This window comes from Xyrauchen texanus, chromosome 43 (genome assembly GCF_025860055.1).
Source record: "Xyrauchen texanus isolate HMW12.3.18 chromosome 43, RBS_HiC_50CHRs, whole genome shotgun sequence".
NCBI lineage: Eukaryota > Metazoa > Chordata > Actinopteri > Cypriniformes > Catostomidae > Xyrauchen > Xyrauchen texanus.
The window spans coordinates 16,281,615-16,297,379 of record NC_068318.1 but is presented as its reverse complement, the minus strand read 5'-3'; the positions used below and the strand labels follow the sequence as shown (position 1 = coordinate 16,297,379).

At 38.7% G+C, this 15,765-nt stretch overlaps 1 protein-coding gene and 1 pseudogene across 2 annotated transcripts; both read left to right on the top strand.

Annotated features, from left to right (window-relative positions):
* Positions 1–3,099: 3,099 nt before the first annotated feature.
* LOC127635528 (P2Y purinoceptor 3-like) lies at positions 3,100–4,380 on the top strand (annotated as a pseudogene).
* A 980-nt stretch (positions 4,381–5,360) lies between these two features.
* On the top strand, positions 5,361–15,727 carry LOC127635933 (PPP2R1A-PPP2R2A-interacting phosphatase regulator 1-like). 2 transcript variants are annotated; one of them, XM_052116236.1, is made up of 9 exons: positions 5,361–5,570; positions 10,886–10,979; positions 11,062–11,118; positions 11,320–11,366; positions 11,485–11,542; positions 11,636–11,703; positions 11,892–11,947; positions 12,357–12,441; positions 12,559–15,727. In XM_052116236.1, the coding sequence occupies exons 2-9, from the start codon at positions 10,902–10,904 to the stop codon at positions 12,668–12,670; spliced, it is 561 nt and encodes a 186-aa protein (XP_051972196.1). In that variant the 5' UTR covers positions 5,361–5,570; positions 10,886–10,901; the 3' UTR covers positions 12,671–15,727. The 2 variants fall into 2 exon arrangements, with proteins under 2 accessions (XP_051972196.1, XP_051972195.1); XM_052116235.1 differs by having other exon boundaries at positions 5,361–6,244; positions 12,559–15,724.
* Positions 15,728–15,765: the final 38 nt, after the last annotated feature.

Here is a 15,765-nt window from a genome sequence, read left to right as displayed (position 1 = left end):
TTACTTTATGTCTGGTTCATGGGTAGTATTTTTAAAAAAATCAAGTAATTCACATTTAATGAAAAGAAAAAGAAATTTGATTTTACACAAAGAAAATGAAGCCTATATTTCCAGGACCATAAAGATTTTGTATTTATGACTATATATATATATATATATATATATATATATATATATGTAAGTATATGTTATAGTAATATTTGTTGTTTATGCTGATTTTATGTAATATTTTTTAATTATTGTATTACAATTAAAATAAAAATGTCTCTTGGGGGAAATGGGCTCAATTGTCAAAAATAATGTCACATAAAAAATATAATTTCACATTTTTCTCTTTTGATTTTATGGTGAAACGTGATCTAGACATTTCTTCACGATATACACTCTATCAGTCAATTTTGAGAAGGTTTCTATGCCATATATATGCCAAACTTTATGTTTCTGTAAGGTTGCTAAATGTAAATGTACTCAACTGCATGCACCTCAGCTGACTGATTATTTATGCACAGTGGACACAGAGAGGGATGGTGGAGAGACTAGAAAAGCTGGGGAGAAAGGAGGAAATCATAACTGATAGAAAAGTCATTAGTTCATATCTCGCAGCTTAACTGCTTGAGAAAGTAATTTGTAAACAGAAATTTGCAGTTCCAAGAGAAAAAGACAAACAGGTGCAGCATTATGAAACTTGTGCCACTGAATTTTTGGTCTTGACCTTTTATCAAATGCATGAAGAAATGAATGAATTTTGCCTGCATATTGGAGTTATCTTATAAATGTTTTTTGCTGACCTTTGAAACAGGTAAGATATTTCATAAATATTTACTTGGTTTGTGTAAAAGCACACTTTGCTGTTTTATTTGGAAATAATTAATGATCAGCCTTTATAAATGAATACACATTATTACATTTTAAAATCTTTTTTAAAATCTGAATAATATTTTCTCTTTTTCTAAGTTTTAATAATCAAATTCTTGGTGTTTTTATAATTGATTATGCAGTTTTGTGTTGTACTGTACGCTGCATTGGGTTTCCGCTCAGCATTTCTGTCTGAATGAATGGGGTATTAATTATTTACTGGAACATATCTGCTGGACACATGATATTGTCATACCAAAGTTGCCTCTGTAGTACACAAGCATATCTTTAAAGAAACAAGCTCGTCTATGAACGAAACATGGCATCAGGGCTGTATGTTATGTAGGTACTACTGTGCATATAGATGAAAGCATCAGCCATGTAGGCATGTCCAAACATAAATTAGGAATCTTAGAGCACACGCTTTCCAGTTTTCACTGCCGTCAGGGTCAGCTAGGTTAGGAAATGAAGCGTGTACTGATCATACCTGTAATATATGCAAAGAAAAACTTTTCAGCATAAGAAAAGAAGGGAAATTATAAGCGAGTATACTAGGCCTACCAATATATATATATATATATATATATATATGTGTGTGTGTGTGTGTGTGTGTGTGTATATATATATTATTATTATTATTTTATTATTATTATTATTTTTAAATGTGGCAAAACAAGAGAACCGCGTTTACATGAGTTTTGAAATAATCTGATTATTCTCTGCTTTTGATATTAAAACGTGAACAGGCATGCGCACAACACTGCAGCATGTTGGATGAACCGGTAAAAACGGCGATACAGTGTTTACTTAGAACGCAAAATCTAAATCAAAAACCTACATGTGTCGATCCTTTTTTCTATTTATTGTGCTTTTTTTTTGTTTGTTTTTTGTTGCTTAAACTGTTTATAACCTTACCCGGATAAAGGGAAGCCATTTAAGACGTTTACATTTAGTATAATTGGTTTAAGATTGTTAGATGTAATCTCTCTTGACAAGAAAATTGAATTCCAGGTTCAATACAAGTTAAGATCAATGGATTTACAATAGAAGTGAATGGGACCAATCCATAAACATTAACATACTCACAGTTTCAAAAGTATAGCAACAAGATTTAAAAAAAGATGCATGTTTACATGATTGTAGCATGATAAAAATAGCTTATAACATGGTGCTCTGGAATACTCGATTCTGATTAGTTAATGGCGCCATCTATAAGTCTGACTTCTCTTAGTAACAACCGCACATATAGGGATTAAAGTGTATCAGACTATTGTATAAGTGTATCATTCGGCTATTGCAAGTCATCTGTGCTGCTTTTCGGATCACTGTGAAATCTCAACAAGTAAGCTAATAAAATAATTTCAACTCAAATCAATGGTTCATGTCCATTACTTTATTTATTTGCTTAGTAGCTGTGTAATAAGTGAGATAATGTATAGTCAGCCAGTTGTTATCATAAAAAAACCCTTAAGGAGATCAGGAGTTCTCATCACCAGGTCAAGTTTTATTTTGCGATAATAACCGGCTGACTGTACTGTACATTATCCCTTATATCAAGTCCAAAAATACATCAGTTTAACAGAAGAATAAATGTAAGTGCTTTTATAAAAATATAAGCTTCACATTTGTGCCTTTAAACCCAACAAAATTTGACCCCATTCACTTCCATTGTAAGTGCCTCACTGTGACCTCTATATTAGTTTTTTTAAAGAAAATTAAGGGTGAGTCAAAATAATTATTGTGGTAATCAACGTTATGCTTTAAATGCTGTTGATTGAGCTTAATTTATACTGAACCCGGAATATTCTTTTGAATGGGACCGAAAATAGGGGCTGGAGAGATGAATGAAGGGATTTACGGGATTGTTTGTTACTTATTGATGGGGTAATAGAGCAGAAGAGGCTGAATCAGCACAACATGCAGATAAAGTTGAATGGCTAAGTCATTGGTCAACTTGCAGTTTGCTTGGAAATATACTACAGGGCAGACTGTAAAGTTGAAAGCTAAGAGTTACAATGTCATGATAGTGTTATTGTTATATATTGGACCAACTATTGGATAAAAAAGTAATGTTCCCCTTTTTTGTCCATTTTTGTGGAGTTATGTACTTACAGGAGACATTTTAATGAGAAAACTGACATTTGAAGAATGTGGACCTTTTAGATTGAAGTTGAGAAGTCTCCAAGGAGTTGTGGACAAGACAATGATGTAGCTTTGTGGTTTCAAGATAAACGGTAGACGATCATGAAGACCACGGCTTCGCCTCACATAATGGTGCTGTTGGCAGCAAATGCTTCAGATCTTCAAAACCACACTGCACCACACAGCTGCAGCATCGATGAGTCCTACAAGTATGTCATCTTACCTCTCTGCTACTCCTTGACCTTCTTGCTCAGCCTCGTCTTGAACTCCACCGTTCTACTGCGTTCCTACCGCTGTAGGGGTGGCCGCCAGTGGAACAATTCCCTCATCTACATGGTCAATCTCGCATCTACAGATCTGATGTACAGCTTCTCTCTGCCGTTCCTCGTGGCCAGCTATGTCATGCGTGATCATTGGGTGTTTGGAGACTTCATGTGCAGGCTGGTGCGCTTCCTGTTTTATTTCAACCTCTACTGCAGCATCTTCTTTCTCACCTGTATATCCGTCCATCGCTACATGGGCATCTGCCATCCAATCAGAACCATCGCCCTGGAGAGCAAGCGGACGGTTAGAGGCATTTGTACAACTGTATGGGTAGTAGTGTTCATACTTACCTGCCCCATTGTGCGTTTTGCCAAAACTGGGGATGTAACAAGGATGTTAGGGGATGGGATAAACGAAGGGGGCGATCCTTTGTCCATAGGTAGCACAAATTCAGGAAAAGTTGAAGTATACCGGAACTGTTGGGACGATGCCATAGACAGTGAGTTCTCAGAGTATGTGCCCTATGGAATTGTTCTTCATCTGCTGTGCTTCTTTTTCCCATTCATCGTAATTGCCTGGTGTTACTCACAAGTGGTACGTACCATCTTCCAGTCGCTACCGTCCCAGCCCCAAATGCAGGAGGAAGGAGGGATGTGCAGTGGGGATGAAGGAGTCAAGGATAGGACATCCGTGTCCATCTCTGGCTCTCAGAATGCTCCGTACATCAACAGGCGCCGTAAGTCCATCAAAACCATCATCACCATCACGCTTTTGTTTGCACTTTGCTTTCTGCCTTTTCACATCACAAGGACTCTCTTCCTCATCCTCAAAGAAACAAAGGTAGTCGAGTGCCAAACCATGCGGATGGTCTCCATATGCTACAAGATCACTCGGCCCCTGGCATCCTGCAATTCGTGGCTCAATGCGCTCCTTTATTTCTTAACAGGGGACAAAAGTTTAGCCTGCTGTGGACGGACCAATGCAGGTCAGCAAACACACCTTCACTGGCCTTTACAGATTCTTGGAGGACAAAAAGAAGCAGAAGATCAAGAGCAGGGGAATCCACCTAAAGCAGATGAAGGTCATGAGAGTGACTCAAAATCATCATGAATAACATAGTTGACTACTGCAGGTCAGGAATGCACAGGAGGATATCTCAATGGGAGTGTACTACTTGCATGTTTTATTGTTCATACAAGTATTTGATCTAGTAGTTACAGTATATCCACCCCTCTCTTTTAAAAATAAATGTTCTTTTTATTGTTGATGAGTACAAAATTAAAACCTTATAGTATGAATAAAAAAGGGATTTATTAAACAATAAGTAAACTTATATAAAGTTGTTACAAGTTGCTGACTGACAAGAAACTGTTAACAGGTGGAAATAATATACACAAGAAACAGGAAACAAAGTTATTAATTTACATCTTGTTTAGCTCTAAATTATTAGGCAAGGCGTGCCCTGTATCTTGTTCAGATCCTGGACCGTGTTTAAGTTGCACATGTTTAGTATTTTACAGTTTAATAAAGCCTTGTTTTTAAATGCACTCTATAATAAATAAAGCAGTCCCTTTTTAAAAACATAAAAGCATATTTTTCAGTATGGAATCTTATAAGCACCTGGTGATCTGGGGTCACGGGTCTTATTAACATGCTGGCACTCCCCCATCCAGACAGTCAAAGTCAGAAACTTTCAAACTACTATCGTAAATGATTATGCTTGATTTATGCTTGAATATGTAAGTTTATAATTCCTGAGCATTTACCATTTCATACGTAACACTAGGCATTCATGAAATGAATGTTATTCACATTGATGAAATCTTTTACATAATTTGTGACGTGTATCCAAAGGTGCCTTAGTCAACAATGAAAATTATCTTAAATATTTACATTTCCTTTTCGTTAATATTATTAATTTTAATTTAATCAAATTAAGACAAAAAGCAAAAAACTCAAAATATAATATAAGAGTAATGGGCAAAGTAATATGCAGAAGAAAAATGTAAGTCACATATTCACTTTTCTGAAGCCTTTGTAATGCAGTGGTTTATCTCTTCATGCAATTCTTTAGTCAACCAGAGCGAGGCGCTGTTGTACAAGGAGATGCACAATCTCTATTTGGTTGCGGGAAATATTTTTTATTTTCTAAATTAAGATATGACCGGAAAACTTTTAATATATCCCGTGTTTGAGACAGTATCAGCAGGCACTTTCAGAAGAGGATGCTTCCACCGACATACCCGAGGAACACATGTTTGATCAGGATTGTGTTATGTCATTTTACCGACTGCTTTACAAACTAGCAGGTAAACTTGAAAAAAATAAGCCGTGCCAGAAAGATTCACCTTTATCACGACATTTGACCTAAAAATACTTGAAAAACGTATTCCCGATTACTTTCATCTGTGCTTATTCGCTTGAAGGCTGGTCGATATTTTAGTTGTTTTTTATTTGCTACGTTTTGAAGTTGGTTTGGATTAAAAAGCCAAAGGACCTTGTCGAGTTTGGGGATTTGCATTGGAAGTTGTACAAAATATACATGATTTATATTATAAATGTTAAGACAATTTCCTTAATGCAAATAAATAACTGTACTCTGCTCGCGCTTACGGCGACGAAATCAACTTGAGGAGTTTATACGAAGTTTGAGCGCGAGCTCATTAGTATTAACTGAATTATTGGATCGAACCGACTCGATTTTCCTTAAAGCATTCGATAAAATGCGATAGACAACAAGTCAAGGGAAAGCAGTCCCGGGGAGTGAAATTGGATCGGGTGTTTTGGCGAGAGGCCTGCTGGTCGGGCTTTTGCCGGGGGATATTTCAGGCTCAGGCGGAGTCGGGGCGCGCTCAGCCCGGCCGTGAGTGACGCGCAGTCTCGGTGCCAGAGGACGAGCTATGGAGAGGATGGAGGTGGACCAGTGCGCAGGCGCAGGAGGATCCCTCCGAAGGTCGAACAGCGCCCCCATGATCAACGTCAGGTAAAAGAATTACACTTATAGCAGTAAATAGAATCCACAGTTTCCTTACTACTCAGTCCACTTGACATTGCGTAGTAACGCATATGGGGAGTGCCTTCATACACGACCTATTTGAATAATAGGTCGTGTATGAAAACTGACCGCTCTACAATAACGCCAGTATTCTAATATTGGCTATGGTGTTTGAGCCCCGCCTGTTTTTGCGCAAAACTGACCGCTATAAAAACAAGTGCACAGACACCATTTCCTCAGAATTTCTTCATTCAAGACAGCGATCATCTCTTGTCTCGAAGCCCTCTACCCTTCGCTGTCGATACACACGAGTCAGTGGACGGAATCTTCACTGCAGCCAGAAGACTCTCCGGTCCCCTGCAGTGTTCTGGTGAACATCTCTCAGCCTCGCCACTTGACGCTTCATTGGTGAACGGGCCTCAGCATCCTTATTCTCCGCAGCGCGTCGGCAGGTGTAGAGTATCCTTTTAAAAAGCAATTGTATTTGAGTGATATAAATATAAATTATATAAATATATATTTATTTACCCGCCTCTTCTGTGATACCGGAGGGTTCAAACAAGGAGGCACAGCGGGGCCGCGCAGTCGAGCAGGATGAATTTGAGGTGTATTTCGTCCCGGCACATGCCCCACGAGCCCCTCAATCTCCACTAAGCACATGTTTCCCAGTACGCTATGTGCAAGACGAGCTCCGGCCCTCTGAAGGAGTGTGCGGCCTCGTCTCGTTTGACGGATCTGATGCTGGGGATGATGACGATGTCATGTCTCTCGCCGCATCAGGCGAATGGTCAGTGGATGATGCTACCGCCCCTCCCCTCAGCGAGGGTGAGGACCATGTACACACCACTGACAGGGAGATGCTTTGCATCTTTGCAAGGGCAGTCGAAGAACTCACCCTTGACTGGTCTCCCACAGAGGAACCTGGGCAGTCTCGCCTTGATGAGTGGTTCTTGCAGTCCGGATGACGTCGAGTGTCTGCATCCCACAGATCTGCCTCTTTTTTCCCCAAAATACTATCTAGGTCCTGGCATGCACCCTTCTCAGCGCACATGTGCAGTGATGCCGTTCTCATGAACGTGGACCACAGGGAAAAGAACGGCTATGCCCAACTACCCTCTGTGGAGGAGGCGGTAGCGACACACCTCTGCCCTACGAATAACAGGGCGTGGAAATCATGCCCATAAATCCTTCTAAGCCACGTAGACAGATGTCCACACTGGCAGGGAAAGCCTACTAGGTGGCACTCCATGCAATGGCTGTGCTCCAGGTATTCCAAACAAAGAGGTACTCTGTCAAGCCAGCGCCTGGCTAAAAGACCCATGCCTGCTAACTCGGCGCCAGCACCTGCCGCCACCGAGCCACCGGTGAGGCCATGGCCCAAACAGAGTCAGCCGTATCAGCTCCCACCCTGCACAGAAGGGAGGAACTTACCTGTGCAGTGGACAGCCTTTATTTTCTTGTCCCAAAGTAAGATGGCGGACTTCGGCCTATCCTAGATTGGAGACATTTATCGCACACTAATAAAGCACCAATTCAAAATGCTTACTCAGAAACTGATCTTACGCATGTGTGTCCACAGGATTGGTTTACATCAATAGAACTGAAGAATGCATAATTTCATATCCAAATTGTATGACATCACAGGATGTTTTGGAGATTCACGTTCGAGGGAACAACGTATCAATTCAAAGTCCTGTCCTTCGGACTGTCTCTGGCTCCTTGCACATTCATGAAATGCATCGATGCAGTTCTCGCCCCTCTGAGACTGAGCGGTGTACGCATCTTGAACTACCTCGACGATTGGCTGTTACTGGCACAATCAGAGGCTCTGTTATGCCAGCACAGAGACTTACTGCTTCAGCATCTAAACAGCTTGGGCCTCAATGTAAACTGGGGAAATAGCACGCTCTCTCCCTGCCAAAAAATCTCCTTTTTGGGAGTTCGCCTCGACTCCACGAGTGGGCACGTTCAGGCCATTCTACAACCGTGGCCAAAAGTATAGGCAGTGACATACATTTTGTCTTGCAAAGTTTGCCGCTTCAGTATTTGTAGATACTTTTTTCACATGTTTCTATGGTATACTGGAAAACAATGATAAGCATTTCATAAGTTTTAAAGGCTTTTATTGGCAAAAACATTCAATATATGCAAACAGTCAATATTTACAGTGTTGACCCTTGTTCTTCATAACCTCTGCAATTCACTCTGGCATGCTGGATATCAGCTTCTGGGCCAAATCCTGACTGATGGCGATCCATTCTTGTCTTATTAGTGCTCGGAGTTGATCACAATTTGCGGGCTTCTGCTTGTCCACTCACCTTTTGAGACCACAGGTTCTCTATGGGATTAAGATCCGGGGAGTTACCTGGCCACGGATCCAAAATGTCAATGTAATGATCTCCAAGCCACTTCATTATCACTCTTGTATTGTGACATGGTGCACCATCATGCTGGAAAATGCACGGATCAACACCAAATTGCTCCTGGATCATAGGGAGGAGTTACGCTCTTGCAGTACGTTTTGATACTATTCTTTATTCATGGCAGTGTTTCTGGGATGAAAAGCAGCCCCACACATGGATGGTCTCAGGATGCTTCACTGTTGGCACAACACAGGACTCATGGTAGCGTTCACCTTTTCTTCTCTGGACTATTGATATTCCAGATGTCCCAAACAGTCAGAAGGGGCTTTATCAGATAAAATAACTTTGCACCTTCTTCTGTCCAATCTTTGTTCTTCCTGTAGAATTTCAGTGTGTCCTTGATGTTTATCTTGGAGAGAAGTGGCTTCTTTGCTGCCCTTCTTGACACCAGGACATTGTCCAAAAGACTTCATCTCACTGTGCGTGCAGATGCACTCACACCAACCTGCTGCCAATATTGAGCAAGTAATAGTTTGCTTATAATAAAATCAGACTAGTATTCTTTCACACTTTTCCCAGGTGCTGCTGATATGATTAGTGAAATGATGTTAGCTGGTCATTTTGTGCCAGGGCCAAAAAACTGTGAAATTTGTGTTTTTGTGATAAAGTAAATTGTTTGGCCAATTAAGCTTTTTGAAATTATTTAAAATGCATCTGATCACTCTGCACAATAATCTAGAAACGATGAGAATCAACACCACAATAACTGAAGCAGAAAACTTGTGCGAAACACAAAATGTATGTCACTGCCAATACTTTTGGCCATGGCTGTACAGTGTCTGTCTCAGTTCAAACTGGGGAGAACACTTCCTCTGAAGCTGTTTCAGAAAGTATTGGGATTTATGGCGGCGGCATCAGCCGTCATCCCATTAGGTCTCTTACACATGAGACCTCTGCAGTGCTGGCTGAAGCCACCGTGTACCACAACATGCTTGGCACCAAGGGTGCATGCGCATCATTATATCCCACCATTGTATAATTACTTTAGTACCATGGACAGCTCCTGCTTTTTACCAGCGAGGTGTCGCTCTGGGACAAGGTGTCAGGCGGAAAGTGGTGACTACAGATGTTTCAACTCAGGTTGGGGGGCAGTATGCAATGGACTTTTTTCACCTGGACAGGTGCGAGCAGGGCGTGGAATATCATCTGCATAGAGCTATCGGCTGTAATTCTAGGGTTAAAGGCTTTTCAGTCAGAAATAATGAATTGTCACGTCCTGGTTCGTTCAGACAACATGGACAACAAGGTGGAATTAATTCACCGCCACTGTTGAGACTCACACATCACCTCCTCCTATGGAGCGAGTGAGCGTCATCTCCTCTCCCTGAGAGTGACATATCCCACTAGGGATATATGTCCCACATGTACCCACTAAGAATTTACGCAGATGTGAGCGAAAACACTGGAGACCAAACCGTGGAACATTTCCGCGTTCAGGAAAAAGGTGGATAGACTAGAATGTATGGCCTTATGAATAGGTAATTTTATTGTAAGTATGACTGTGAAACATAAATAATCTGATCCCAGCGCAATTTTTCAAGATGTGTGATACATGTTGAAACTGCTCAATATCTGTTACTGTGTCATTTTTTAAAGTGATAGTTCACCCAAATGTTTTTCATTTGCTCATCATTTACTCACCCTGATGCCATCCCTGATGTGTATGACTTTCTTTCTTCTGCTGAACACAAATGAAGACATTTAGAAGAATATTTCAGCTCTGTAGACCACACAATGCAAGTCAACAGGGTCCAAAACTTTGAAGCATAAAAATCACATAAAGTCAGCATAAAAGCAATCCATAAGACTCCAGTGGTTAAATCCATATCTTCAGAAGCTAAATGACAAATGTGGGTGAGAAACAGATATAAAAAAATATTTAACTCCTTTTTTACTGTAAATTCTCCTCCCTGCCCAGTACATGTCATCATATTGCTTCTGAAGACATGGATTTAAACACTGAGTCTTATAGATTACATTTATGCTGCCTTTATGGGTTTTTTGAAGCTTCAAAGTTCTGGTCACCATTCACTTGCATTTAAGGACTTGCCAAACTGAAATCGAATATGAAAACTTAGTTCGTGTTCATAAGAAAGAAGAAAGTCATAAAGATCTGGGATGGCTTGAGGGTGAGTAAATATATACAATTAAATATGGGTGTATTTTAAGGATTCCAGTAATTTTATAATTTTTTTTTGTCTTGCAGTCACAACAGTGATGGAATGACATTATACAGCTCTAATAGTTTGGCTCGGTATCGTCGGAGTAGTGTGTCTGTAAATCCAAGCTGTCCCTCGCGGGTGAGTGTGCACTGAGGCTGCAAACATCAAGGTGGAGCATTTGCTTTGAAGGTGTCATTAATATGTTGCTTTTGTATTGCAGACCCTTCCTCTGTCCCCATTCTCACTGTCACGTGAGAGATCCGAACACAAGAGACAGGTGAGCACCAAAGACTTGATGAGGAACACAAGTAGTCTTGTTGATGGAAAAGCACACTCGGGTGTTCAACACATTTAGGCATTCCATTCGATTTCTATTTTGACATAATTAAGACAGAACCTGGTAGACCCAAGTCCCTTAGATTCATTGCCATTGCTTAGATAAGAATTATCTTCACTAACATGACTGTTTCTCTCCCAGAATGAGAATATGGAGCTCAGTCTGAGAGGGAATTTACAGAGCCTAAGGTAACCAGACTACTCCTCACAAATGCCAAGCACATTTGTGCACAGTGTATGTATCAAAGCCAAAGTTGTTTTATTACTTATTTATTGGTTTTGTGTCCCCCCCCACCCCCCCCATAAGTGCCTCTCCTGATATTCCCTTCCCTCCTGCGAGTCATTGGCATGACCAACTGTCTCCAGTGAGTATTTCTCTCTGTTAAGGTTTAATCAGGTTTCTGGTCATAAATTCTTGGATTTCAATCCATTGTCTTCTCTCTATATGTCCCACACAGGGATTCTATTCCCAGGACAGTGGTGTCACTCCTAATTCCTCACCCAGTCCAATTCGAAGGTTTCGCGGGTACGTTTCTGAATAAAACAACAGTATTTCTGTCATTTTTTGATGAGTTATCAGTTACCATTGAAGATTATCTATATATAGGACATTAATTCTTTCTTCAGATTTCCAAACAAACAAGTTTGGATTTCATAAATAAACTTTTGATGTGATGTGAGAACAAAACTTTTGATGTGATCTTGATCAAACAGAGGATCTGTGAGCTCTGGAGTGAGATGGCCATCAGTTGTACCTTTGAAAAGGAAAGGTAAGTCATGTTTACATTTCCATTAGGCCTTATATCTTATTTCTTAACACAAGTGTAAATCGTACCTAAAACCATTCTTATGTAAACTGTTGCATACAGTTCAATGGGACAACTTCTTCACAAATGGACTCATGAATGAGTTACAAAAGTAAAAAAAGAGTGTTCTGCTCATGTTTTTATAAATAAGGACCTGTGTGTATTTGTAAATACAACATTGTAAAATAATAAAAACATACTAATAAAATTGTTTTTTACAAATAATTAAAATAAAAGTAAATTTTTATACAATTATATAAAAAATAGTAATAATACAGTTATAAAAAAGAACTGAAATAAAGCTAATTAACAATAAAACAATCAAGTAATACAATAAAAAAAATAATAATACAGTAATGAAGTCTCAAATCAGGTGGAGTGGAATCAGATGGGCCGCCTAAAAAGCTCTTTGTTGCCGGAGTCACAGACCCAGCTCACATAACCAGTTACACATTCAGGTAAGCATCTTGTAACGCTGCTCAGATATTAGTTGTTTGACCGTAAATTTGTGCCTTCTTAGAATTGGTTCGGATCCAGTTAATTACTTCTAATCAATCCTTATTTCCTGTACATAGTGTTTCACAGTCAGTTGACTCTTCCTCTGGAGCTGCACCTGTAGGTTCAAACGCCCAGGCCAGCCCCCTCTCCCCTCCACCCGCTTTCACCTCTCACCACCCCAGCGTCTAGACATCAGACACAGTATTCACCACATCCAGAGCTCTGGTGTTCTTATATGAAGACAAATCTTCATTCCGAACTTGGTTCTGTTCCTTTCGAAGATCTGTTCTTCTGCTTTTCAGTTTGGTGCTATGATAATACTCTATTCAGTTCAATCACTTTCAAAGGAAATTCATCCAATTCATCAGGAAAATCTTGTCATCTATTTGGATAAGCAGACAAAGGCAAGAGCGTTGGTTGGATCTAAAATGACAACAGAAGCTGAGTGCTGCAGGCTATCATGTAATTTGTGAATAATTGTCTTCTGCCAGATTTTTGGTGCCTGTGGACTAGAAACTTGTATTTCTGATATAGTATCTGCAAAAATTGATTGCAGTTGAGTGTTCAAGCTATTGCAGCCTGATGCAATGAATAACTTCAGTGTATAGTTGGAAGAAATAGACCGGTTGTGGCAAAACACTTTTGTATTTTGGTACATCATCAGCTTCCATTGATGGGGTCCAAAGATCTGGTAAAATATCCAGATTGAGCAAAAGTCTTGAAAACAGATAATGGAGGAAAAAAGTGTTAGAATCAGTGGGCTTTAGTGTCCACATTTTTGTTAATATGTGAATAGTGTATAAATATGTGAATAATGAAATATTATTTTGGTATGTATTAATACGCCTACATTTCTCTTTTGTTTATCCCAGGGCTCTGATATCTGTAAATATGTTTATTTTTCCATATAGCTTTTAGTTTGGGCTGAACCTTCAGAGTTTGCAACATATTCTTAAAAATATTGTAAATAAAACCAGAGCACTAATGCAACCTACACATTTTGATTAAAGATTTTCGTTTAGAATCCTTAAAATAAGTATCGTAAAGAGCAAACTTCTCGCACAGTGTTTACACTGCATGTAAGCGACGCAACAAAAATAGAATACAGTTGGACGAATCAGAATATATGTAAATATGTAATAATGTCGCTGTGCAAAAAATCTCAATCGACTTCGAGCAAATTTTTTTCTTACAGCTTTCATTCTTTGGACAGGTTTTGTGAGATTTACCCAGCTGTAATAATCAAAGATTTCTACAATGCAAGCATGCAACTTCGTTATAGTCAACGAAGTGGTGTTTGTTTATAATAACAAGACCATCTCGCTGCTTGCTCTTAGTGTAGAGGTGAGGTGTCATTTATTCTCCGAGCACATGCATTTGAAATCCCATGTCAAAAACTGACCAAGAATGTCTAGAATGAGAATGAAACTGATCTAAGGCAAGCTGCTTATTCAGTAACGTCAAAGTGTGAAAAGCATTTATCAAACTGTTTTCCTCCTAACGAAATACTGCATTTGTGCAGCAAAACCCTTGAGACCCTTAACTTGTGAATTATGTACAAACGTCAAGGACCGATATATTTGCAAGGGATGGGATATTGCGTAAATGGGTTATACAAATGTAATAACAAAAAATAGACCATTTTTACTTTCATACAAACACTGTTTCAGTGAATATAATATTTTTTTCAATTTTTGTACTATTTGCACAATGTTAGATAATGTTAATCAATCTTGCTGTTACATGAGTGGGATCATATTTACTTGTGTTGTTACAGATATTGTTTGTACATTTTACTTGCGTTGTTTCACCTTAAAGGGACAGTTCACTCAAAAATGAAAATTGGGTCATTTACGCACCCTCTTGTTCCAAACCTGTATGACTTTCTTCCATGAAACACTGAAGATGTTATGTAAAAGTGACATAGACTAGCATAGTGCCTAAAATATTTTGTTGAGAAATATTTTGTAAAGAAAGTCATACGGGTATGGAACAACATGAGGGTGAGCAAATGATGACAGATTTTTTTTTCTTTTTGGGGGGGGGGGTTGTTATCCTTTTAATATGTTTGGCATTGGAAATTAACAGATTTGTCACTTGTTCTAGCTTTAAACTTTAGACACTTTTAGTTACAAAGATTGCTGTTCTAGATTACTGATTCTCTGTTTCCATTTTTAAAGGAATAATCAGTTAAAATAATTAAAATTTGGTTGTAATTTACTCCCCCTCATGTTCCAAACTCATGACAGCATCAGTCACCATTCACTTGCATTGTATGCAAAAATTATGCAATGAAAGTGAATGGTGACCGAGGCTAACATTCTGCTTGGCATCTTCTTTTGCATTCCACAAAAAACTTATATGATTTAAACATGAGGGTGAGCAAATTATGACAGATTCTTTTTTTTTTTTTTCATTTTTGGGTGAACCCTTTAAATATCAGGAGGAATATTTTGTTCAATTTGATGTCATTGTCTTTCGTTTTCAATCACAATAATGTGATTGAAAATGAAGTGTTTTATTTTTAAGTTTGAATTCCAAAGTTACTTGAACTGGTTGCCATTTGCTGTTTCCAGTTGTCGAGGTCCTTGAGAGATTAAAGATTGATACCAATGTTTATGGGTCTTGAAAATAATTTATGTGAATTACGCATTTAATTGAATATTGAAAGTTGCTGGAATGATTATTTGTCATGTTCATCAGAATAAGTTCCATTTAGTTATCAAGATTCTGAATAGACAACTTAGGAAGATTGAGAACTGAGTGATCTATATGTCATATTCTGTAAAATCAGTTCAGTTGTATTATTAATTTTCCCATTGTCAACTTGTCATTTATTTTTAAAAATGGTCATACACACCTGCGATAGGATCAGTTATATCTGTGGGTAAGAGTTGAGAATGAAGGATGTTTTTCTGTTGCAAATGTTTTCTTCCAAGTAAGAGTGCCGTTACTAAGTTATTTGTAAAAACAATTAGAAGTGGAAAATCCAGTGTACGAGTTAAACAGTTTTGTGGATCGAGGATTGTAAGCATGCAGAAAGCATTCTAATCAAATGCCAAAGTCAATAGCTTTCTGCCTATCAAATGTTGTAAATATATTCTAGAGGCCAGAAAATAAAACTGATAGATGGATATTTTTTTTACATGTTGGTAGCAAAAATCAATGTATTCCCTCTGAGTCATACAAGATGAATGTCCAATTATAAGATACATTTCATGCAACGTCAAATATGTATATTATAACATATATATTCTTTATGAAAAAGATAATAAAATCTCATT

Excerpts from the sequence above, each read along its gene's own strand:
- LOC127635933 (XM_052116235.1), top strand. The coding sequence starts at position 6,162 with ATGGAGAGGATGGAGGTGGACCAGTGCGCAGGCGCAGGAGGATCCCTC. Across the intron at positions 11,367-11,484 it reads GGGAATTTACAGAGCCTAAG|TGCCTCTCCTGATATTCCCT; the intron begins GTAACCAGACTA and ends CCCCCCCATAAG. Across the intron at positions 12,442-12,558 it reads ATAACCAGTTACACATTCAG|TGTTTCACAGTCAGTTGACT; the intron begins GTAAGCATCTTG and ends TCCTGTACATAG.